Here is a 24674-nt window from a genome sequence, read left to right on the forward strand (position 1 = left end):
GGGAAAAACGTCTCGCGGGATGTCAGCCGTCCTTGGGGCCTCCGACACGACTTCAAATCCCAACATGCAACGCGCCCCGAGGCCAGAGCGCCCGAATGAAGGCCCAGAGTCAAGGTCATGTGTCTGTCTGCGTCGTGCGTCCGGTCATCTCTCTCACGCCTTTTTCTTCAGCTTCCACCTTGGTCGCCATTTTGTGCGGGAGGTTATGGAACCTCGGAGTCCCACCGACTCTATGGTCGAGAGGTTCAGAGATCGACCAATCGTAATCCAGATCTCGGAGGAAAACCCCGTCTCTACCGCATGGAGGCGGGAATTGCCACGAAGCTCCTGTGGAGAGAGAGGAAGGAGCTGCGGAGAACCAATAAGAAAGAAGGAATCGATGACGCTAACCAATGGAGACGCGCGGGGATTGCGGCCAATGAGAGTGGAGGGGCCCCAGGACACGTGGGTGGGGGAGCGGAACGCTGAGACCAAGGGCTAAAGCCGAGAGGTGAGTCAGTCACCTTGAGCAGGGCGAGCGCTGGTGGGCCGAGCAGGGGCTGCAGGGCAGAGGGAGTGCAGGTGACTTGGGGCCAGGAGTCAGCGATCGGCAGGGTTGTGGGCTGGGCTGCGTGGAGGGGCATTTGCCCCCAGTGCTGGGAAAGGCGATGAGACCCTATATATACAGTCTTATCAATTAATGTTAGTTACCAACAGTAATGAGTGATTACTGCCCCGGCTGGGGCGCGTCGAGGACAGCTGTGTAAGATGGGCAGGGCCTTACGCGACATCTGCCCAGTGTCGGCCTCCAGTCTTCCGGGGAGACCATCCCCTTTCGCAACATTTGCCTCCTGGCGTTCGGGCCTCCTTCCATTACTTCCGATCTCCGTGATTTCCCTTGCCGACCGGCCGCGCTGTCTCTCTGACCTCTAATGCCCTCTTCAGCTGGGGCACGATGCAAGCAAGAGCGTGGTCCAGAGAGGTCGGCCGGGGGTGAAGGGGACGACCGAAGGTCGCCACTATAAGCGAACAGCCAAGCTCCCAGTGGAATTCTTATTACTTTTTTTCCCCTCTGCAGACTGAAAAAATGCAGACCACCGGGGCACTACTCATTTCGCCGGCTCTGGTAAGCTGCGGCTCCGGGGTGTTCTGTAGTGCCAGCTGTGGTGTGGGCGCCATCGATGTTTAATGAATGAACTGAGAGAAGCTTGGCGTCCTGATGACGTTGGCTCTTTGGGGAGTTTGTAGGATGTGATGAAGGTAACCCCTGTTTATTTGGGCCCGTAAACCAAGCTGTCTTGGCTTTAGAATGTTGTCAGGGAGTCTAGATTTGACCTTTACTCCCCAGCCTGGCTTGGCCATAGCCAGACAGCCCACTAAATCAGTGGTTCTCAATATCTAAGGAGCTTTTTAAAATCCTTATGCCCTGGCTGCACCTCAAACCAGTTGCATCAGACTTTGGGAATGGGGGTAGAGCCCAGTATCTATACTTTTTAGAACTCCCCAGGTGATTCCAATGTGCAGCTAAGTGTGAGAACCACTCACTGCACTAAAAAGTATTTCAAGAAAGCCATGTTACAGATGACTCTCCTCGGATGGCTGTTCGAGGAGCGTCACCAGGCTTAGCAGCCCATTCCATTTAGGGTGTGCAGAATTAAATACATTTTAGCAAAATAAAATGTCCCCCTCTGATTACTTTGGTGATTTGGGTACACACCCTTTCTATACCTGGTTTGATATTAGTGTGGGTTTCTGTTCTGGGAAATTGATTAAAGCTCTGCCCAAAGAAGTGAACTTTGGTACGTGGTTTTGAATGATGAAGGCTGCCACTGCTGACTACACCAGGCTCTCAGGATAATTGTCTCTGGTGTGGACCTATCTGGTAGAAACAGGAATAATTGGCCTTGAAATACATTGGACTTTCTCTGTTTATGATGTTGTAGTCATTTTTGACAGAGCTTGGCAATTAGGATTTTTTTTTCTTGCCTGATTTGGTGGTGGGAATGTGTCTTTTTAATTTTACAGATCCGCTGTTGTAGCAGAGGTCTAATCAGACCTGTGTCTGCCTCCTTTCTGAATAGGCCAGAGAATCCATCTAAACAGGTGAGGGAGTAAGGGCCCTCTTAGGAATGTCCCCAGACAGGGCTCCTTCAGGTTGAGTTGCCTTTAGGCCAAATTGGGAGAAGAGTTGGAGAATCTGTGGTTCTTTTATAGTTGTAAGTCCCCCAAGGCAAGCATTGTACGTGAAGTTTGCCTAACCCATAAAATTTCTCTAGCCCTGTCTAAAAACAGACCCTAAGACTAATTTCCAGCATACTCTGCAGTCAGAGCATTCTTTATTTGCCAGGCTGTTTGCCAACAGTTTCAGAGCTCAGGTGGGTGGGGTGAGAGGGTGAAGTCAGCCACCTGTCCTTGTGCCTCACTATCCCCTTGCGCTCTCTGCTTCCTTACTTCCCCTCCTAGCCTTCCTATAGCAGCTCCCCACTCCAGGTGGCCAGACGGGAGTTCCAGACCAGTGTTGTCTCCCGGGACATTGACACAGCAGCCAAGTTTATTGGTGCTGGGGCAGCCACAGTTGGTGTGGCTGGTTCAGGGGCTGGCATTGGAACAGTGTTTGGAAGCTTGATTATTGGCTATGCCAGGTAAGTTTGGGTGGCCTAGAGCATCTCCCACTGTAAATTTCACCCTATTTGGGGGAAGTCTTGGTAGGAGGGGATCCCTCCAGGAGCCATGTCCAACCTGGATCACTTAAACTTACTAAGTTGGCCCATTCTGCTTGCGCATCCAAACCCTCAGGATATGTGCAGGCTGGACCCTCTCCCAGTCATAGCCCTCCCCATTCACCTCACTTCCTGTGTCCTCCACTGGTATCCGTGCCCTCACCTTGTGCTGGCATCCATCTCTGTCCCTGACAGGAACCCGTCTCTCAAGCAGCAGCTCTTCTCCTATGCCATTCTGGGCTTTGCCCTGTCTGAGGCCATGGGGCTCTTCTGTTTGATGGTCGCCTTCCTCATCCTCTTCGCCATGTGAGGCTCCATGGGGGGTCACCTACCCGTCCCTGCTGCTGCGACTCCGTGCCATTCCTGGGGCTGGAGTGTGCTAAGCTTTACCATTAAACACAAGTTTCTCTAAACCCATGTCTGTGCCTCTTTCCTTCAACCTGGGGAAGGCCTTGGTGGAAAGGTGGGAAGAGGGGATTGGGTCAGCCATTGGTGATTAGAAACTCCTCAGGGCTGAGAAGTAGCACTGCCATGGCTGTAAGGACATGGAGGGGTCGTGTCATTTCCCACGCGGAACGTGGATTTATCTGAGTAATGATAGTTGTTGCTTTTTTCCCTTCAATTTTAGTACAGTTGGCCCTCTGTATTCATGGGTTCTGCATCCATTTATGGTTGTGTTTATACTGAACATGTACAGACTTTTTTTCCTCCTCATTATTCCCTAAGCAGTACAGTATAACAACAATTTATACAGCATTTATGTTGTATTAGGCATTATAAGTAACCAACAGATGGTTTAAAGTATATGGGAGTATATTCAGCTATAAGAAACAATGGTGATATAGCACCTCTTGTATTTTCCTGGATAGAGCTGGAACCCATTCTACTAAGTGAAGTATCCCAAGAATGCAAAAATAAGCACCACGTGTACTCACCAGCAAATTGGTTTCACTGATGAACACCTAAGTGCACATATAGGAATAACATTTATCGGGCATCAGGCAGATGGGAGGGGGGAGGAGGGGATGGATATATACAAACATAATGAGTGCAATGCGCACCATCTGGGGGATGGACACACTTGAAGCTCTGTGGGGGGGGGCCGAAGGCAATGTAACCTAAACATTTGTACCCCCATAATATGCAGAAATAAAAAAATAAAGCATATGGGAGTATGTACATAGGTTATATGCAAATACTAATACTACCATTTTATATAAGGGACTTGAGCATCCTTGCATTTTTGGTATCTGCGTGGGGTTCTGGAACCACTTTGCCACAGATACCGAGAGACAACTGTATATTGATTTGTAACATTTTTGAAAGGCTTACTTTGTATCAAGCTCTATACCAAGTGTTTTACATTTATGTCAACAACCCTATAAATTATAAGCACAACTATTGAAGCCTTTTTACAAATGAAAGACCTAAGGTTTGCAGAAGCAAAATAACTTGTCCAATATCACAGAGCTGGTAAGTGGCAGAATTGGAAGTTCCCCCCAGGCCAGCTTAAACTTGTAGCTGCACTGTTGTCCCATGTTTTTTTTCCATTTTGGTCACACTCAATTAAGGTAGTGAAAATAGGGAAACACACTCCCAAACAAGTTTGTACGGCATGTTAAAGGTGGAGGAAGGCCTCTATCTGCTTCTGTTGTAGTTTCATTTTCATTATCAATGAGCCTGTCTTAGAGTATCTAAAATGTTCCTAAATAAAGCAGATAAAGTACACAATCACTTCTTGGGGAATTTATAATCTCAGCTTTGCTAGGGATAAAAAGGATATTTTCAGGGGATGTGCCAACTAATGAATTATTTAGAGAGTTTTGTGCAGCATCTTCCTTGTCTCAAAGTTTATGCCTGTTCTCCCCCAACTTGGCTAAAGGGGGACAAGTAACCCAGGTAAAATATAGCGAAGCTGACATATCAACAGCTGCTGCTTCTCTAAGCCCTAGCGGGAGCATGGACACAAAATTACTGCAGAGGTGCTGGATTTGCCTCAAATTGGATGGTTTCAAAAGGAATAGTAACTTATAAGTGGAACCCATTTTGTGAGAACCTTACATCAATCTAAACTTCTATGAAATAGTGAAACCAAGAACATTCCTAATTAGTGTTAAGAACACCTTCCAAATAAAAACGTCATGCAGGTAAGGTGCTAAGCATCTTTCTAAGGGCCTAGGGGGAGGCAAAGAAATCTAAAGTCCCTACCCTCAAGGAGTTTGGGGCATCAACAAAGTGGAAACGAGTGGACGACACCCTACGTTACGGTATTTGTGGGTACAGAAGGTGTGTGCTATACAAGTTTCAAGAGGAAAAAGCAAGGAGGCTAGTGTTGTGATAACATGGGCTAACATTTGAGCACTTGTGTGTCAGGCCCAGTGCTAAGCATTTTCCATGATTAACTGCCAACATGCCTAAGTCATTTTATGGGTAAAGAAACAGGCTCAGAGAGGTGAGGCATTCTGCCTAAAGTCACACAGCTGCTTAGTAAAGCCGGGATTCAAACTCCAGAACCTGTGTTCTTATCTCTATGCTGACTCATCTAAGGTTTGCACAATTTCAGTGACTTGCCCAAGGTCATACAGCATGCCAGTGATTCCAATCCTAGCCCATCTGACGTCTATTCAACAATCAGGGCCTTTCTACCACAAGATTTCTCAACCTTGGCATATTTGGGGCCAGATAATTCATTGTCGTGGAGAGGACCCTCCTTTGCCAGGTATGACGTTCAGCAGCATCCCTGATCTCCACTCACTAGATGTCAGTAGCAGCCAACACCTCCCCTCAAGTTGTGACAACCGATTGCCATATGTCAGATATTGACAGATGTCCCGTGGCTGGGGGACACAGCCATGCCCAGTTGAGAACTGCCGTTCTGCCATAATCTGCTGCTTGTCCTCTTAGCCTTTTCACCTGAAGTAACTCCCTCAAGAATGCCTGCACCAAGCCAGTGATAGAACCTGAAGCAGAGCCCAGGAATCTCGGTGCCAAAGAGAGAATGAGACTGAGATTGGACTGGCAGCTGATGCGTTGCCAAGGGAGCAATGGATTAACTGGTAATGCCATTACACAAACAATGTCATAACCCTTTGGGATGTCGTGCTGGCATCCTGGTTGGTAATCAAGGAGCAGCCTCCAGGGAAGCTGGTTGCATTTTCCTTCCTGTAAAACTCCAGGAATCCAGCTTTTGCCAAGAGGCTGGTAAGAATTTCCCTTCATTGAGGACTCCAAACAGCCTTGGAATGGATGGATTTACAAACCCAAATCAGCAGGATTGGGAATGTGGCTGGTGAGCCCACGGAGCCTTAGCAGGTCAGGGGAGAATGCTCCTTCACCCGCAACCAGGCTAGTTAGTCCCATCACTTTATCATTAAGTTTCCTTATCTAGGGTCTATGGACTGGTCCATGGATGGGACCCATTGCTTAGTGCAAAGTATTTGTGAGTGGATACAGAAATGCATTGTTCTTGGAAGAGGGTCCATTGTTAAATCAATATATTTTCAAAGGAGTAGTGACCAAAAACAATTAGGAACCACTGCCTTAAGAGTTCAGCATGGTGGCAAAGAACATGGGCTGGGGAGTCAGACAGAAGCACAAATCCCAGCCCTGCCACTCCCTAACTGGGATGTTAATTGTGCCCCCCGCCCCAGCCTTGATTTTTGCATCTCTAAAATGAGGATAAGAACAATTTGCAGTGGTTGGCTGGTCATGAGGGCCCGTACCTGTAATCACAGCTACTTAGGAGGCTGAGGCAGGATAATCACTTGAGACCAGGAGTTCAAGACCAGCCTGGGCAACATAACAAGACCCCCATCTCTTTTTTTTTTCGAGACAGGCTCTCGCTCTGTTGCCCAGGCTAGAGTGCCATGGCATCAGCCTAGCTCACAGCAACCTCGAACTCCTGGGTTGAAGAGATCCTCCTGCCTCAGCCTCCCAAGTAGCTGGGACTACAGACGCATGCCACCATGCCTGGCTAATTTTTCTATTTTTGGTAGAGATGGAGTCTCGCTCTTGCTCAGGCTGGTCTTGAACTCCTAACCTCAAGTGATCCTTCTGCCTTGGCCTCCCAGAGTGCTAGGATTACAGGTGTAAGCCACCATGCCCGGCCAAGACCCCATCTCTTAAAAAAAATAATTTGTGGTGGTTGTGACAACAAAATGAGATAATACATGCAAATAATGAGATAATACGTGTAATATGTACAAGTACACTATCAATGAGATACATGTAATAATATACTAAGATATACAAATGAGAATATCTAATGATGAGATAACATAATACAGGCATTATTAAATAATAGCTATTATTTCCCTTCCTCACTACTGCACTTGACTAGGCTTAAAAAAATAAAAAAGTAAATATAGCTATTATTACTAATAATCAGAAGCCTCAAAACATTCATCCAAGGGCCAGGCGAGGTGGCTCACGCCTGTAATCCTAGCACTCTGGGAGGCCGAGGCGGGTGGATAGCTCAAAGGTCAGGAGTTCGAGACCAGCCTGAGCAAGAGCAAGACCCCGTCTCTACTAAAAAATAGAAAGAAATGATCTGGACAACTAAAAATATATAGAGAGAGAAAAAATTAGCCGGGCATGGTGGCGTATGCCTGTAGTCCCAGATACTTGGGAGGCTGAGGCAGAAGGATCGCTTGAGCCTAGGAGTCTGAGGTTGCTGTGAGGTAGGCTGACACCACGGCACTCTAGCCCGGGCAACAGAGTGAGACTTTGTCTCAAAAAAAAAAAAAATTCATCCAAGTCCTGATTTTTCCTTTTAGTCTAGGATTTATGACCCGGTGGTAACTCTTCATTTATCCCTGGCATTGAGCCAAGAAAAAAGGCTGGGCCCTGGAGGGGAAGGACTACCCAGAGGGCAATGGGCCACAGGACCTTGGGGAAGGGAAGGGGAAGGATCTTCACAGTGTATCTTTTTAGATAGCGTTGAACTCAAGGACATTTGCCAGCCTCTTTCCGGAGGGAAGGGCATTTGCCTGGGTGACATGAGAAAGGTGCTACCCAACCCTTGCACCAAAAGATGGCCCAGTGCAGGGTAATCTGGTGCTGGGGAGGAGAGAGGCTTCGATCTAGGTTTCTATAGGAAGCCTGCTCAGGCGTGTCAACTATTCCCAGAGAACACAGGAGTGGCTTCAAAAAGCACACTTGCCCTCAGCCCAAGCTGCCAGTGGAAAGCAGCCAGGTGTTGCACCGGACCAAGCAGCGCCAGCTAACATTCTGCCAGCCTCTGTCTGGCTCTTCCTCCCCCCAGCTTAGAGGCTCCAGAGTTCCTGTGGTAGGTGGTGAGCTGCTCCTGGAAGCAGCTGCCATACCCTGCAGCCCTTCAGGCCTTGTCTTGCAGGTTCTTAGTGCAAGCTTGGCTCAGCCTTTTGGAAAGAAAATAGGCCTAACTGAGGAGGAGGTAAATTCTAAAGATCTATAGCCAGGGGAAGGACAACTAACTACCATGTCCTTATTTCCATTCTGTTCAGCATTTACATAGCACCTGGTGCATGTCAGGTCCTAGAGATGCAAAGATAGGTGTCCTACACTTCCTGCCCTAGAGGAGGTCATATCTAGTGGCCAGATGGATGAGTAAGAAAACCACTAAAATAAAATATGCTATAATAAAGGTATGAATAAGCAGCCATGAGAACCAGAGGAGGGAGTAATTAAAAATGACTAATAATAATAAAAATAATAATATGCCTGGAAGTGTTAAGATTTGGCAGAGAAAACAATATTCATCCAGCCGTGAAGAATCAGTAAGAAATAAAAAGAGTTAATAATTATTGAACATTTCCCCTGGCCAGACATTGTGCACATTCATTATCACATTATTCTTCCTAGTAGCTACTATTATTTTTCCAGGTTTACTGGCAAGAAACAGAGGTGCAGAGACGTTAAATAACAAGGATTTCCCCTGGTAAAGTAGAGAGAAAGGTAGGGAAAATAGCACAAGCAAAGGCCTGGAGGGAAGGTACGCGGGCAAGTGAGGTGCCAACTATTTATACAATGCTTGCCACTTTAGAAAACACTTCTGGAAATGTCACATTTAATTCTCAGGAAAACCTTGAGAGGTAGGAATTATTGCCATTCTACAGATGCAGAAATAAGCACAGATTTAAAACTTGAACCTCCTTCTGAATCTAAGGTGTTTTCTGTTCATCGCCCCACCACTACCAGACTTTGTACTTGAAAACAATGGTCCGGTAGTGGGGAGGAGATACACTGAGGAATCCTCTAACCCCATGGGCCATCTTTGGGCATTTGTAGCCATCGAGGAGCTAGGGAGTAGTGTTTTTCCTTATGTGAGGTTACCCAGCAAGTTGACCTTTGACCACCTTGCTAAATAAATAATATCCAAGCAAAATTCTGGAATCCTTTAAAAATGAATAAAACATATCGTTTGAATAGGCAATAGATAGATGCACAGCACAACATTCAAAAGGTACAAGAAAGTATATTCCCTTTAGCCCACCTTGTGGTCAACCATACCATCCAGAGGTAACCACTGTCAACAGTTTCTTGCATATCCTTTCATAGAGGTTCTGGCATCTTTATTATAGTGATAAAACACTACACCAACAAAACATGAAATCTGTATAAACTATTGTATGGATTCATTTCACTTCATGTTAAGTACCTAAGCTGTGCCAAGCCCTGTGCTGGACTCACAGATAACACATGGTCTAGAGCTCCAAGGGTATGAATTTGTGTGTGCGTGTGTGTGTGTGCCTGCATTACAGGGGGTGGGGGCAACAGATACCAAAGGACCATAATTAGTACAAGGTAAAGTACATTAAGTGTGGGAGAGTTCCAAGCAGTGACAGTATCACATAGTGGTTAGCACTTGTTTCCCGGAGTCAGACAGATTTGGCTTCCAGCCCCAATTCTGCCACTTGCGCTCAGAGTGACCCATGTAAGTGACTGCACCTCTGTAAGCTTCTCTTTTTCCATCTATCAGAACAGACTAATAATAATATTTCACAGGGTGGTTGAAAGGAATAAAGACAAAGTATACAAAGTACCTGACACATATTAAATACTCAATAAATGTCAGCTAAAAAACAAACTTTTAGCTCTCAATAAATGTTGGCCATTATCATTCAGGTCTGCAGTCCATTATTGGAAATTCACAAAGCTCTAAAAACCAGACTTCTTTTTTAAAAAACAAATTTGGTGGCAAAATGTAACCCAAAGTGAGGCTATTCATCTTAGTATGAATATTCATACATTCTGCTGCAGAAATATCAATATGTTTGGTGACTGGGTGCTACCCCATGCCCTGTTGGGGGTGCCACTCTAAATTCTGAAACACATCTGGCCCCAGTGGTTTCCAGATAATTCTTGCTAAGGAGAAAAGAAAAAGGTTTTTTGAGATGGCCTCTGTTCTTCTAAGTCCATAGAATTAATTTTCACTTTACATATCTCAGGAAAGTCCTAAGGCATCCTCTCAGGATTTATACTCCCAGTCCCTTGATTCCTGTATATCCCAAATTTGTGGGAAGAAAAAGTACTGAGCTTGGAGTCAGGAGGCCTGAATTTTCTTCACTTTGCCAAGCTCCTCTAGTTCTGTTTCGTTGTCCCTATGGCAATGCCCAGCAACAGTGTCTGGCATTTAGTAGGCCCTTCATAAATATATGTTGAATATACTCTAAAAGAGGTGGCTTTTCATTCACAAGTTCTCTCATCCTTCTTTCTTTTCCCCTTAGTTCTGTTGACAGGGGGCAACGGTAGCATGCCCTCGGTGGATGAGGGTGCAGGAAGGATTAATCACAGAGAATTTCGGACAGGCAGGGCTCTAAACGAGTCAACTCATCTACTCAAAGCTTCCTACAGGGAAGCTGGCTCTCCAATCCACCCCTTGGGCACATCTGAGGGTCGCTGCCGCTAATGGGCGAGGACGTGGCCTTCCTCTCCCTCCTTCCAACTTTCTTCTCCCCTCTCAACACTAGAAAATAAAATATTCCGTGGAATTGGGCTCTCAGCTCCTCCCGCACAGCGCAGGACCAATACGGGCCCAGAACCTTCGCGCCCGGTTAGTTCCTACCCCGCCCGCCCTGGAGGACCGTGGGTGGACGCTCTTGCAGAGCGCCTCTCGCTGGTCGGGGCGGGGGTGGGCGGAGCCAACGCCGCCTGGGCTGTGGAAGCGGAGGGTGGGGACACTCTGGCCCGGCTCTCGGTGGTGCGGGAGCAGCGGCCGCTCTGGTCGGCGGACGTGCTGCCGAGTAGTCCCGGAAGCGGAGCAGCGATGGCGGAGAGTCCGACTGAGGAGGCTGCGACGGCGACGGCCGGCGCCGGGGCGGCGGGCCCTGGGGCGAGCGGCGTTGCTGGTGTTGTTGGCGTTAGCGGTAGCGGCGGCGGGTTCGGGCCGCCTTTCCTGCCGGATGTGTGGGCGGCGGCGGCGGCAGCGGGCGGGGCCGGGGGGCCGGGGAGCGGCCTGGCTCCGCTGCCCGGGCTCCCGCCCTCGGCCGCTGCCCACGGGGCCGCGCTGCTTAGCCACTGGGACCCCACGCTCAGCTCCGACTGGGACGGCGAGCGCACCGCGCCGCAGTGTCTGCTCCGGATCAAGCGGTGAGCCGGGGTTTTTCCTCCTCCAGCCCCAAGCTCCGGGGCTCGACCTTCCCCGCCCCCTACCCTTTCCTGCTACAACTCACCCCCCACCCGCCGCGCTTCGCTCCCCGCGGGGCAACTCCAGGGCCCAAATCTTGCCAGCTCTGAGCGTCGGGATTCAAGTCCCTTCTCCCCCCGCCCCCAGCCCCACAGCACCAAACCCTTCCTCGCGTGCCCAGATCTGACCCCGCCCCTCGACAACCTCCCATGAGCCCTCCGTCTCCATTCCGGACACCCTCCCCCTCACCCCCCTACCTCCCGCCCGAAACCCGACCCTTTCGCGCTTCAGTAACACCCCCTCCCGGCCTCCGCGCCGCCCCTCTTCCCCCTTCCCCACCTCAGCCTTGCTAGATGCTGCCCGCAGGCCCCACCCGTCGGTCCCCCCTCGTCCCCTCTCCAGCCCCGTTTGTAACACATACACTCTCAGCTTTCTTTGCCCTGCCCCAGACTCCAGCCAGCGTTTTTATCCTGTTTTCTCAAACCCCCTCCACATAGTCTTTTCCCCAAGTCTAGACCGCTCCCCTCACCCGAATCTTCCCTTGAACCCCTTTTCCAGTACCCCAAAACTGTCCACTCTCACTTCTGTTCCAGAAACTCAGGCTCCCCACTCCTCCTCCCTCAGTGCTACTCTGGATTGTGATATCCCACTTAGGACCTTCTTTCTTGTATTTCCCCCTTCCCCTCTCCCCCAGGGTCATCTGGTTTACTTTTCTGAAGCAAATGCACTTAATTCAAATATAGGAACAAAGGCTTTAGTCCTTTCTGTGCTTATTTCTTGGGTGACTAATCTTAGATCATATCATCTAATAGATAATGTCTTGCAAAAGTGCTTAGCATAGTATCTCTCACATAGGAAAAGGAGAATACTATTTAGCTACTTTCAGTCCAACCTGTTTCCTACTGACCAGCCTTCTCCCCATGCCCCCATCACAAACATCCTCATCTAGTTATTATCCCCCACATTCCAAGTCCCTTCAGATGTATCTTTACCTACTTTTCAAGTTTGTAATAAAAATTAAGCAATACAATGTGTGTAAAGTACCTGGCACAGTGCCTGACACGGGACGCCAACTCTGTAGTGATTGCCACCTCAAACTTAAACTCAGCACTCAACTCCTTCAGCCTTTCCAGTCATCTAATCCTCATATACCTTCGAGTTATGGCCAGTACTTCTTTGCTTTGTCGCCTGTTTGCCCTTTTTATGTCCCTACCCACCCTAGCAAGTCCCTAGACTTTTTCCCCACCTAGAATGTTCATCTTTAGCTCCTTGCTCTCAACCGAGTCATTGCAGTTGGTGAGATATGACCCAGAAATCCTCTCATCTCCTGTGTAAGTCACCGCATGTCGTCATCCAGATGAGGGTTCTTAGCAATTTCTGAGGGTCCTGCTCTCCCCAACCTGAAGAGATCTCTACCGTTATCTCCTGTGCATGAAGACGGCCATGATGGTCATGCTCCCTGCTGCTGGCTCACTTGTTTCATAAATCCCTTACTAACAAGGGTCCACTGTATGGTTTCGTGAATTAGTTTTATAGCAGAGTTGATTATGCCTTTCTAGTAACTAAAAAATCTTCATTTAGCATTCAGCTGTAGTACCTGGGAATCTCGGAGGTGGGGAGTGAATGAATTGCTGTGTGGGAGGAAGTGAGAGTAAGTGGGATGTGGCTTTTCCAGGGTGACATCTGATGCCATTGGGATCTCTGATTTTTTTTCCTCTTCCTACCCTCCCCCTGAGGAAACAATGCCCCTTTGATAATAATTTGCTCTCTGCCTGCCTGACAAGTACTCAGCTGAGATTTCTCAGCCAACAAGATAGTGCAAACACTTGTGGTACCAAGCACCACTTTCTCGAACCCCAATCTCATTGAGGTGATGACAACTGTCCTGCTCAAGGGATTCCCCTTTTTCCCCCTCTCCCTCACTCTTTCCCCCACCTCCTTTTGGTGTTATACAGGGATATCATGTCCATTTATAAGGAGCCTCCTCCAGGAATGTTCGTTGTACCTGATACTGTTGACATGACTAAGGTATGTAACTTGATGGGGGGGATGGAGTTTTTTGGGAAATTGGGGCTATAAAGTTGGAAGGGCCTAAAAGAGATTATTCAGCTTGCCTTTCTGATTGCATAGATGAAGAAATCAAGATTCCAAGAGAGTAAGTGGTTTGCCCAGGGTCACATAGATACAGCAGAGCTTTGAACAGGTGTCTTTTTTTAGGGTGCACATGGGTACTGGTTATCTTGGAAAAATCCCAGTTCAGGCCTGTTGTCCCAGCTTAACTATAGGGTGGACACTCTTTCACTCTCAAATGTGCTGCAGTTTGGATGATAAATTGTATGATCACCGTATCCATTGTACTACCCAGCTCTTCCCCCATCCCAATACTCTTGACCTTAACTATGTACTGTAATGCAGATAAAGGGAAGGTTGGGGTAGGGCCACCTTGACTAAAGTGTTTGTGGTTAAAGAACCTTGTTCAAGCACCTATTCTTACTAGTTGCTTTTGAATACTCCTTCCACCCCAAAGAGTCTTCGTCTCTTGTCCTCCACACAGAAAGCTTAGCGCATAAGGTCAAATTTCTCTGGTATAAGTGCCTCGGCTTGTCTGTCACTGAGTGCTTTACCCTCTGAAGTCAACTTGCACTTAAACTGATGTTGGGAAGAAATCAAATTTCCTAAATCTGGTATGGTTTAAGTGAAAACTCATAGTTTCAAATTTCTTACAAGTAAAAATTGAGATTTTGTATTGTTGATACATCTTTTTTTGTTTTGAATAGGCTTCCCTTCAAATTGATTTTTTTTTTTCTTTTTATGTGGTTTGAAATGTTTTCCCTAGGACATCTTGTCCTCAGTCAAGTACCAATGTTAATGCGCTAGTCCCTGGGGTCCCAGAATTGATGCCGTGTTGAGACTGGTTGAGTTTGCTATTCCAAATAGTTGAGGGCTAAAATATTGATATAATCTAGGACCTTGCCAGGGCAAGGTAGGGACTGAAGACTGAGGCATTGGATTGCCATGTCCTTTTTCCTCTTGCTGTTCGAATTCTGAGCATACCTAAATGCTCAGGAGCCTTTGTAGAAGTATAACTGAGTCGGTTTAGGTTTTCAGGAAGGGAAACCTTATTCAATAATTACGGCTTGTAGAGAAAGAGAATTCAGTGTTTTGGTTTCACTGCTGCTGATTTTTTTTTTTTTTTTTTAACCAACAGTGTTGGGGAAAGTTCAGGGGATGGCTCTGAGTGGACCCTTAGTCTTCCCCATTTTCAGTCAGATTGTGCTGCCTGAGCCACATCCTCCGCAGTCGGTTTGGTCCTCTGCAGAGGAAGCAAGCAGATACCCTAGGCATCCATCACTACCCTCAGCTCTACACTGTTACTGGTGCTGTGGCCCCCAATCCCTTTCCTCTTTTCCTTTGATCTTACCTCCCCTTTGTGCCACATAAATGTGGGGTAGAGTTGCATCATATGCACGTTTAACAAATTCAAACGAACATACTCAGTAAAAATCTGTGCTGGTTTCTTAAAAATGCTACAGGCCGGGCGCCGTGGCTCATGCCTGTAATCCTAACACTTTGGGAGGCTGAGGTGGGAGAGATCACTGGAAGCCAGGAATTCGAGATAAACCTGAGCAACATAGTGAGACCCCCATCTCTACAAAACAGAAAAATTAGCCAGGCGTGGTGACACATGCCTATAGTCCTAGCTGTTTGGGAGGCTGAGGTGGGAGGATTGCTTGAGCCCAAGAGTTTGAGGTTGCCATGAGCTACAGTGATGCCATTGCACTCTAGCCTGGGCGATAGAGTCAGACCCTGTTTTAAAACAAAAAAAAGGCTAGGATTATATTTTGCAGATGTATGTTATATTTTGCACATTGGCATTTTATCCGTTTGTTATACATAACTATGACCAGGGAGGTCCACACCAAAGCTGTGCTTTACAGGAGTTTTAAGGGATACTCAGGGATGATTTTGACTAGATGCAGTTTTCACCTTGGGCTTTAACTTAGAGGTAACCCCTGAGTAAGATGTCACTCCACCGTAATGGGATTTCTTAAAATTCCAAACCTGCCTATTGGTATGAGTGAGTACAGGGTGTTCATTCTGCATGGTGAGGATGCGGAACATGTATACCAGACTTTGGGCCCTGCTTCTGGTGTGGGTAGCAGGTGGAAACCAGGAGGGATTGGGATGGGTCATCACCTCACAATTTTGAGATGGGGTTTTATTTTGCAGATTCATGCATTGATCACAGGCCCATTTGACACTCCTTATGAAGGGGGTTTCTTCCTGTTCGTGTTTCGGTGTCCGCCCGACTATCCCATCCACCCACCTCGGGTCAAACTGATGACAACGGGCAATAACACAGTGAGGTTTAACCCCAACTTCTACCGCAATGGGAAAGTCTGCTTGAGTATTCTAGGGTAAGAGGAGACTTCTAAGTAGCCAAGTTGCTTGTTAGCAAATAATTACTCTAGGCCAGCCTTAACAACCAGGGTTCCTCTTCTGAACCACAGAACACAGAAAATGATTGAGTGACTCCTCTCAATACTCCCCAGGTGGTACATGACTGGTATCATTCTAAATGCAAAGGAGAGAAGTTAATTTATTGACATACAGTAGATGCCTTGTGAATGGTTCTCAAAGTGTGGTTCCTGAGGAGCAGCATCTGGTAACTTGTAGCTATACAGATTCTGTGGCCCCACCTTAGACGTACTGTATCAGAAACTCGGTTTGGGGCGAGTAATCTGGTTTTTTTACAAGCCCTCGAGGTGATTGTGGTGCACACTGCAGTTTGAGAACCACTCCCTTAGGGCATTGGGGCCTATTCTCTCCTGAGCAGGTTGAGAAAGGCTGCAGATCTGTGCCATTCAAGATTGTGGTGTCTTACTTCCGAGTTTCTCAAGGAGTCGCTTTGGAGGCGGTGGTGGTGATGATGATTATGGTATTTTAACACTTGAATGACAAATGTCTGAGATTGGAAATCATCAGATATGAAACATAGAAGTTTTAAGTACGTCTTTCTGGGTGCTCCTGAGATTTTGCTTCACGGAGTTCCCATTCATTCTGTTTTAGTTGCCTTTGGGGATTAAAAATTCATCATGGAAATGTCTTCTAGCATATTTTGGATTGGTCTTTTTATTGTGGTGTGAATTTTCCCTGGGGTAGAGAGCAAGTGCAGTTGAAATTGAGAAAGTTGCCCAAACTGGTGATCATGTTTTCTTCCTGTTCAGCACGTTTCCAGGTTTGTGTGAGGGAAAGGCAGCTGAAACATACTAGGGACATGATTCATTTTTCTAGAACTCTCTCAGATCCAGGGATATGTTCTGCTGTGATTTTGGCAGTGACGAAGTCCTTTAAAGGAGATTGTCCTTAAAGAAGTCTTTCATCTCATTAAGATACTTAATTGTCTGTGCTGGTAGGATAAAACCCATGGTGGTAAGGACATTTAGTCATTGCTTCTGTATGAAATTTCTTCATGAAAGTGTGTTTGTAGTAGGTTTCCCTCATCAGGCCAATATAAAACTCTTTTGAGCAGATGTGCTCAGAGTAGAAACAGGAGAAGTCAGATGGTGGGGTAAAAGTAGCAGAAGTGTGTTGGGTGGAAAAGGAGAAGCTATCCTGAAATTGAAAATTTGCCACGAAGAATGACAGAGTAGAAAATGACCACTTGTTCTTAGTTGACTATATTAGCTTTATCAGCCTCATTTCTTCCCTCTCTACCTAGAAAACACTATTGGGCTGACTCACTGACAAAAGAAAACAGTGGGAGTTGACCCTGTTGTAAAGCCTTAGAGAACAGGTGGTGTAGAGCTCCTGGGGGAGCAGAGCTGAAAGAGCAGGTGAGAGGCACGGAAAAGCAGCCCTGATGAAGTTACTCTTACACATCACTGACTTGGGCTTTCCTCGAGTACAGCAGGGGAAGGAAAGTGGCCGATTAACTTGAATAAGCCAGTTCTGGCTCAGGGTGTGTTCAGCTTCCAGCTCTGGTGCCATCTCTCCAGTTAACTGAGCTAAAAATAAATGTCATTAACGTCTAAGCTGCCCCCTCCCTGTAATAATTGATCAGGTTTACAAAAGAGAGGAGCCATTTTGGTATTTCTTACCGTCTTTGAGATGTTTCCCATATATTATTTTCAGACCCTTCACAGTCTGGAAGTACTCCTTATCATCTTCCTGTCCTTTGGCAGAGTCGTGTCATCTTCATAGAATTTGACACTCCTTGGGGGCTCCATACAGAACTGGATCCCTGATCACCAACCCCACCATACAGCCTCTAACCAGATGGCGTCAGTCACCTGTGTGCCTCTGTGCTCAACTTCCCTCCCCCCTCACTAACTCTGTCACCACCCATAAATAAGCTCTTTGAGGTCCATAGAGGTTAACATTTAGACAACCTTTGGAGCTCTTTTCTTACCTTATGTCTTTGTTTGGATTATGATAACCTTTCCTGGCTACTGTTTCTTGTCTAGCTCGAAGACAATCCCTTCAAAGTTATATTACTTGCTTTACCCTCTTTTTGTTTGTTGCACTTGGTATGAGGGTTAGCCATTTGACTAATTTCTGATAAGGGTAAGACAGAGGCTGGGAAATTGCAGAGTATTAATAGTGAAAGAGAAACTTATGGTGAGTCACTTATAGTGGTGGTACCCAGCCCCGGGTTACTTGTTCTTTGGTCTTTCTCTGCCTCACCCTCTTCCCTTCCCTCTGATGTGTTTGCAGTACGTGGACTGGCCCCGCCTGGAGCCCAGCCCAGAGCATCTCCTCAGTGCTCATCTCCATCCAGTCCCTGATGACTGAGAACCCCTATCACAATGAGCCTGGCTTTGAACAGGTAAGGCCAGGTGGGCCCAGCTCTGGGGTGTGGAATAGTGAGTGTTTTGAGAGATCTGCTTCTGCTTGAAAGTCTTGTATTTTCCTTTTTTTTTTGACATGGCACAGCCCCATGTATTACCCTTGTTACTATAGAAGAAAAGAGGTCTGACATGAGGATTTCTTAATAATGAGTTTTTATTTTTAATTTGTAAGAGTTACAGTAGCACTGTTCACTGTTTGACTTGGATTAATCTACAGTTGGAAATCAGTGGGGTCATTTAGAAATTAATTCTGAGCCTGCTTAGGGGCTGTTGCAGCCAGGGGGCTCTTCTGCATGCCTCCGTGCTCCAGCATCCCCATCAGATGTTCCCTAGTGACTGCTGCCCAGCCAGCCTTCTGGAGTTGAAGGACCATTACCTGCAGAGCCAAAGGAGTTAGTCAGTAGGAATCTAGGGCAGGAATATTCAGTCAACACTGCTAAAGAGAAGGTAGAGAAAACGCACGCTTTTCTATGAGTATGTTATAGGCTGGACACTGTCATGTTTTGATGTATGATTTCTTGTTTAATCCTTATGCTGGCTCTGTGAGGTAAATGAATATTGTTATTCCCATTTTCAAGTTAGATAATGATGACTCAGGTCAATTAACTTCCACAAAGACACACAGTAGGACCCAAAATTTGCACTGGAGCCTCAGTTCTACCACTGTTCCAGTGTACCTTTTTTAATTACTCATGAGCACAGGCAAAAGTTCTAGTGATATTCCCAAAAGAAAATTACTCTGTTTAGTTGAATTAGAACAGCTTAATTGATTTTTAAACTACTTCAGATAACACTAAGATTGATTATTTTTCTGTGGACCTGAACAAAGGTTAATAAATACTGTTTAAATCCTTTCTAAACAAATAGTATATCTGATTTTAGGAGAAAGTAGGAATGAAAATGGACCTCATTGGCTAAATGAAGAGCTGATTTTTCAGGTCTTTTCTTCTTTGGAAATTTAAAGAGATGTGACTTTTCTTAATACTCCCACAAACATTCTTGGTTTACAGTACCCACAGTGTGTCCCTAGCTAGTGTTTTCACAGTTTTCTAGGCAAAGAGAAATACAAAAATGTTCCACTTTTTTTTTTTTTTTTTTTTTTTGAGACAGAGTCTCACTCTTTTGCCTGGGCTAGAGTGAGTGCCGTGGCGTCAGCCTAGCTCACAGCAACCTCAAACTCCTGGGCTCAAGCGATCCTCCTGCCTCAGCCTCCCTAGTAGCTGGGACTACAGGCATGCACCACCATGCCTTGCTAATTTTTTCTATGTATTTTTAGTTGTCCGATTAATTTCTTTCTATTTTTATTAGAGACAGGATCTTGCTCTTACTCAGGCTGGTCTCGAACTCCTGAGCTCAAACAATCCGCCTGCCTCGGCCTCCCAGAGTGCTAGGATTACAGGCTGTTCCACTTGTTGAGCAGTTACGTCCAACAATTACTTCTTTCTTAAATGACCATAATTACTTTACAGGATGTATACACCTGCTGGACACTACAGCTTTTCAAATCTTAGAACTAGATTGGACCTCACTACCCCCATTTCCTGTTCTCTACTATTTTCTTTTTTCTTTCTCTGCCACTCATTCTTTGTATCCCCACTATTTTCATATGCTACTTGTTTTTCTCACAAGAATGGCTGAAAATACAGCTTCACAAAGATAGTATGTCATCAAAAAGAATGCAATTTAACATTAAAACTGAAATATCTGCCTCAGGCTAGTAGTTTGCATGGTGTTCAACAGGTGTTGGATATTGTGGTTTTCCTCAAAAGTTTAAAATATCCCACCGTGGGCCGGGCGCAGTGGCTCACGCCTGTAATCCTAGCACTCTGGGAGGCCGAGGCGGGTGGATCACTCAAGGTCAGGAGTTCTAGACCAGCCTGAGCAAGAGTGAGACCCCGTCTCTACCAAAAAATAGAAAGAAATGATCTGGACAACTAAAAAAATATATATAGAAAAAATTAGCCGGTCATGGTGGCGCATGCCTATAGTCCCAGCTACTTGGGAGGCTGAGGCAGGAGGCTCGCTGGAGCCCAGGAGTTTGAGGTTGCTGTGAGCTAGGCTAACGCCACGGCACTCTAGCCCAGGCAACAGAGTGAGACTGTGTCTCAAAAAAAAAAAAAAAAAAAATATCCCACTGTGCCCTGTGATTTTGCTGAGGTGCGGTTTGGGAACCATGACAATAGACAGAAGGTGTATATCCCTTCCCTGGTCATCAGCTGTTTTTATCAAGGGCCAGGGCTCTAACTGACTGGAGTTGGTGGTAAGAGAAGAGCAAAGGAAGAGTTCAAGGAGAATATTAAGTTCTGCTTCTGATGGGTTTATAACAGTTGGCTCAATGATGGTGGAACCCTACAGACAAGTAAAGGAGTTGACCAGGAGGCATCCTTTACTTGTTGACGCCTAAAGGTTTTCCACACTGAGACTCCTAACATCATTTATACCTTTTTGTCTCACCATCATTCTTATATTTGGTTATTTCTTACTTAATCTTTACCTGACAGGCCTTTCATTTTGGGTTCAGGGAAATTTGATGGATCTAGTTTGCTGGTTATAAGTCTAATGACCTATTACAGAGGATGGGTGTTGGTATGTGTGGGAGGGTTGGCAGGGGGTGAATGGTCTCAAAAATAAAGATGTGGGCCGGGCGTGGTGGCTCACGCCTGTAATCCTAGCACTCTGGGAGGCTGAGGCGGGCGAATTGTTTGAGCTCAAGAATTCGAGACCAGCCTGAGCAAGAGTGAGACCCTGTCTCTACTAAAAAAATAGAAAGAAATTATCTGGACAACTAAAAATACATAGAAAAAATTAGCCGGGTATGGTGGCGCAAGCCTGTAGTCCCAGCTACTCTGGAGGCTGAGGCCATAGGATCGCTTGAGCCCAGCAGTTTGAGGTTGCTGTCAGCTAGGCTAACGCCATGGCACTCACTCTAGCCAGGCCAAGAGAGTGAGACTCTGTCTCAAAAAAAAAAATAAAAAAGATGTGGGTCAGGCACAGTGGTGCCCAGCTATTCAGGAGGCTGAGGTGAAGGATCATTTGAGACTAGGAGTTTGAGGCCAGCCTGAGCAACATAGCAAGACCTCATCTCTAAAAATAAATAAAGATGGTGTAGTTCTTCATGAATCTACCATATAGTGCAGAAGGTATCCTCTTAGTTCATGTGCTTGGGTCACATACCCCATACTAACCCTGAAGTCTCTTCTCATTGGCTTTCTCTTTGTGTAAATTTTCTACTCGTTTGATCTGACATCTATCACATTACAGGAGAGACATCCAGGAGACAGCAAAAACTACAATGAATGTATCCGGCACGAGACCATCAGAGTCGCAGTCTGTGACATGATGGAAGGAAAGTGTCCCTGTCCTGAACCCCTACGGTATGTGTCAAGGGGCTTGATTGGTACTTGTTCCTTTTGGAGATTTAGTTGGTTTGCACCTTTGAGGGCCTTTTGGGCAAAGTCCCATGTTGGGCACCAGAGGGAGAGAGAGAAGGAAAGGTGTGGCTCATGCTTTGAAAGAGCAAGTGGCTAAGGAAGTCCAAGAGGAAGTTGAGAGAGCTTCCTTGTTCTTGCAGAGAACAGAACCTATTGGGACAAGTAGTCTGTGCCCTTAGGGAACTCCCAGTTTTATGAAGTATTGGACACACTAACTGTTCCACAGCCAAATATGGTGTAGAGCACTTTATAATAAGCCCATTTCTTAGTGTTCAAGTTTACTTCTAAGTGCTAAAACTGGATGAACAAAGCCAGCGTTAATTAAACAAACTTCTAGAATTTTGAGTAAGGTTTGGAATTAAGGATGGCCTGTGAAAAACAATTGAGGTTGAGGCTGGATGCGGTGGCTGACGCCTGTAATCCTAGCACTTTGGGAGGCTGAGATGGGAGGATCACTTGAGACCAAGAGTTCGAGACCAGCAACAGAGTGAGACCCCATCACTACAAAAATTAGAAAAATTAGCTGGGCGTGGTGGCGTGCACCTATGGGCAGTCCCAAGTGCAGCTACTTGGGACTCAGATCGCTTGAGCCCAGGAGTTGGAGGTTGCAGTGAGCTATAATGACACCACTGCACTCTAGCGGGAACAACAACAGAGCAAGACCCTATCTCAAAAAAAAAAAAATGCAATTGAAGTTGAGCAAGGCAAGAGTTGAAATTGGGATCCAAATGCTCAGTATTATAGTCAGCCTCGTTTTATAATTCCCAAGATGTAAGAGAAGTCAACCATGGGCAGTCAGCTGAGTCAGCTGTTCCTTTTTCCATTTTCCATTTAAAGATTTTTGTGGGCTTAGGAACTCTAGCTGTTTAATTTTGCTTTAAGATTAGGTAGTGAAGGGGTGACCTGTTCCACCAGGTTTCTAACTTACATTTCTGCTTGTTTTCCAGAGGGGTGATGGAGAAGTCCTTCCTGGAGTATTATGACTTCTATGAGGTGGCCTGTAAAGATCGCCTGCACCTTCAAGGCCAGACTATGCAGGTAATACAGCCCTTGCTATTGATTCCAGAAGCCCTACAGTAGACCCTGTAAAATACCCCAAGGATGACATCCACATCTTTCATAGACTATCATAGCTAAAAGGAGCTTGAGTCATATGAGGAACTGAGGCCCAGAGAGGAGACTGACTTGCCTAAAGTCATGTGGAGTTGGTTCTAAGTTCCCGGCATAAAGTAGGTACTCAGGAGGTACTCAATTCTGTCTGAATCGTCCTGCTTTCCAGGCTGGAACTCCTTTCCGTCTTGGTCAGTAGTCTTTCAAGCCAGGAACATTCAGCCCTTCCAGAATCTTAGGGATTGTCAGAGTCATCTATTGGAATTCTATCCCTAGCCCTAAGGGTGCTCACAGAACACTGTGGCTTAGAGTAAAGAAACAATGGATGTACAGTGTCACTGTATTGAAAGATTCCTATTCCAAAGATGATAACCAGTTGTTCATTCTTTGTCTCCACGGGGAAAACGAGCTTTCACTTCCAACAAGAAGGCAGAATTTACATCATTTTAAGGAAGAGGTTCTCATTGACCAAATTGTAGATTTAAATGTAAGCAACCTGGCCGGGCGCGATGGCTCACGCCTGTAATCCTAGCTCTCTGGGAGGCCGAGGCGGGCGGATTGTTTGAGCTCAGGAGTTCGAAAACAGCCTGAGCAAGAGCGAGACCCCATCTCTACCAAAAATAGAAAGAAATTAATTGGACAACTAAAAATACATAGAAAAAAAAATTAGCCAGGCATGGTGGCGCATGCCTATAGTCCCAGCTACTCGGGAGTTTGAGGTTCCAGTGAGCTATGATCACGCCACTGCACACTACCTGGGGTGACAGAGCAAGACTCTGTCTCAAAAAAAAAAAAAAAAAAAAAAACCCTAAGAAAAAAAAAATGTAAGCAACCTGGTTGGTAAGAGGGTAAGAATTCTCCTGTCCTGGAGGATCAGTTCTTGTGTCTTTGGGTCACTTACTGGTGGTCTTGCTAATAAATGGGGTGACTTGCATAATTGAGGCTTTCTCTAGCTCTTGGGCTCCTTCTTCCCTCCCACCCACCAACAGCAGAAGTAGATGACTTATTTCCTCCAATGCTGCTTATAAATGGTAGCCTCCCTATCTTTCTTTTATTTAAGCTTAAAGGGCAAGGCAGGCTTAGGGTTAAGTTGTTTCCTGAACCTTTTTTCAAAGTATATAGACAGTATATGCCCTAGTTTGTTCCGCATCAGGAATTCTCATTGCTGGTGTCCAGCAACATATTACCAATATTCCGTCCATAAAGGAAAAATAACTTGTGATGAGGGATGGGAAGGAGGGGCAGCGTGAGGGGGGTGGTAGGGGGAGGAGGAGGAGGAGAAATGGAACCAAGGATGAGAGAAGGAAGATTTGGAAAATTGACAGCTCCAGAATAAGCTGAGCTTTCAGGGAATATAACCTCACAAGTGAGAAGTGTGGGCTCTAATCTCAGTGATTGTGGCAAGCACCCCCTGGCACCCTGCTCATGAGGGTAATGTGTGGACAGAGTGTGGCTGGGGTTTTTGAAAGACAAGCAAACACAAGGTGAGAGAAAATTGTATACCTGTTTGGGACTGCCAAGGAAAGCAGTCTCCACTTGTTTGAACCCTAGCCACACTGCTTTACTGCTGAAGTCCCTATATAGCATTTCAAATTCTACTTTGTTTTATACCTTCCACCCCAACCATAGTTGTTTCTGAGACTTTGAGGACAGTTAAACCTTTCTATGAAATGCTTAGAGATCTTTGATCTAGAACGACAAGGACTAAGATCAAGGCTAGGTGACCCTGGAGCAAAGCCCAGAAACCTGGACAGGAGTGTAATGACCAGTCCCTGGGGAAGAGTACAGGTGCTTATCTGCCTCTGATCCGAGAAAAGCAAATTACAGTTGTTGAATATAGGGAATGGAGGAAGATTTTCCCCTTCTGTAGTTTTTTTTTTTTTTTTTTTGAGACAGAGTCTCACTGTGTTGCCTAGGCTAGAGCGCCATGGCGTCATCCTAGCTCACAGCAACCTCAAACTCCTGGGCTCAAGCGATC

The 24674-nt window shown here is 46.1% G+C and overlaps 2 protein-coding genes across 3 annotated transcripts in view; both read left to right on the plus strand.

Moving 5' to 3' along the window:
* The first annotated feature begins 415 nt into the window (after positions 1-415).
* Positions 416-3112, plus strand: ATP5G1 (ATP synthase, H+ transporting, mitochondrial Fo complex, subunit C1 (subunit 9)). 2 transcript variants are annotated; one of them, XM_012662285.1, is made up of 5 exons: positions 416-490; positions 1058-1105; positions 2005-2082; positions 2443-2621; positions 2895-3112. In XM_012662285.1, exons 2-5 carry the CDS (start codon positions 1067-1069, stop codon positions 3007-3009), a joined length of 411 nt encoding a protein of 136 aa, XP_012517739.1. In that variant the 5' UTR covers positions 416-490; positions 1058-1066; the 3' UTR covers positions 3010-3112. The 2 variants fall into 2 exon arrangements, with proteins under 2 accessions (XP_012517739.1, XP_012517733.1); XM_012662279.1 differs by having other exon boundaries at positions 437-561.
* Positions 3113-10831: 7719 nt separating this feature from the next.
* The window catches only part of UBE2Z (ubiquitin-conjugating enzyme E2Z), a 17045-nt gene continuing 3202 nt past the window's right edge, over positions 10832-24674 (plus strand). Inside the window, exons 1-6 of the mRNA XM_012662298.1 lie at positions 10832-11267; positions 13260-13332; positions 15535-15722; positions 18022-18133; positions 21417-21529; positions 22534-22624. Coding sequence (XP_012517752.1) covers positions 10945-11267; positions 13260-13332; positions 15535-15722; positions 18022-18133; positions 21417-21529; positions 22534-22624 — 900 coding nt within the window. The 5' untranslated portion in view covers positions 10832-10944. The remainder of the gene's footprint in view (positions 11268-13259; positions 13333-15534; positions 15723-18021; positions 18134-21416; positions 21530-22533; positions 22625-24674) is intronic.

The sequence above is a fragment of the Propithecus coquereli genome, unplaced genomic scaffold (genome assembly GCF_000956105.1).
Source record: "Propithecus coquereli isolate 6110/MARCELLA unplaced genomic scaffold, Pcoq_1.0 Scaffold119, whole genome shotgun sequence".
Classification (NCBI taxonomy): domain Eukaryota; kingdom Metazoa; phylum Chordata; class Mammalia; order Primates; family Indriidae; genus Propithecus; species Propithecus coquereli.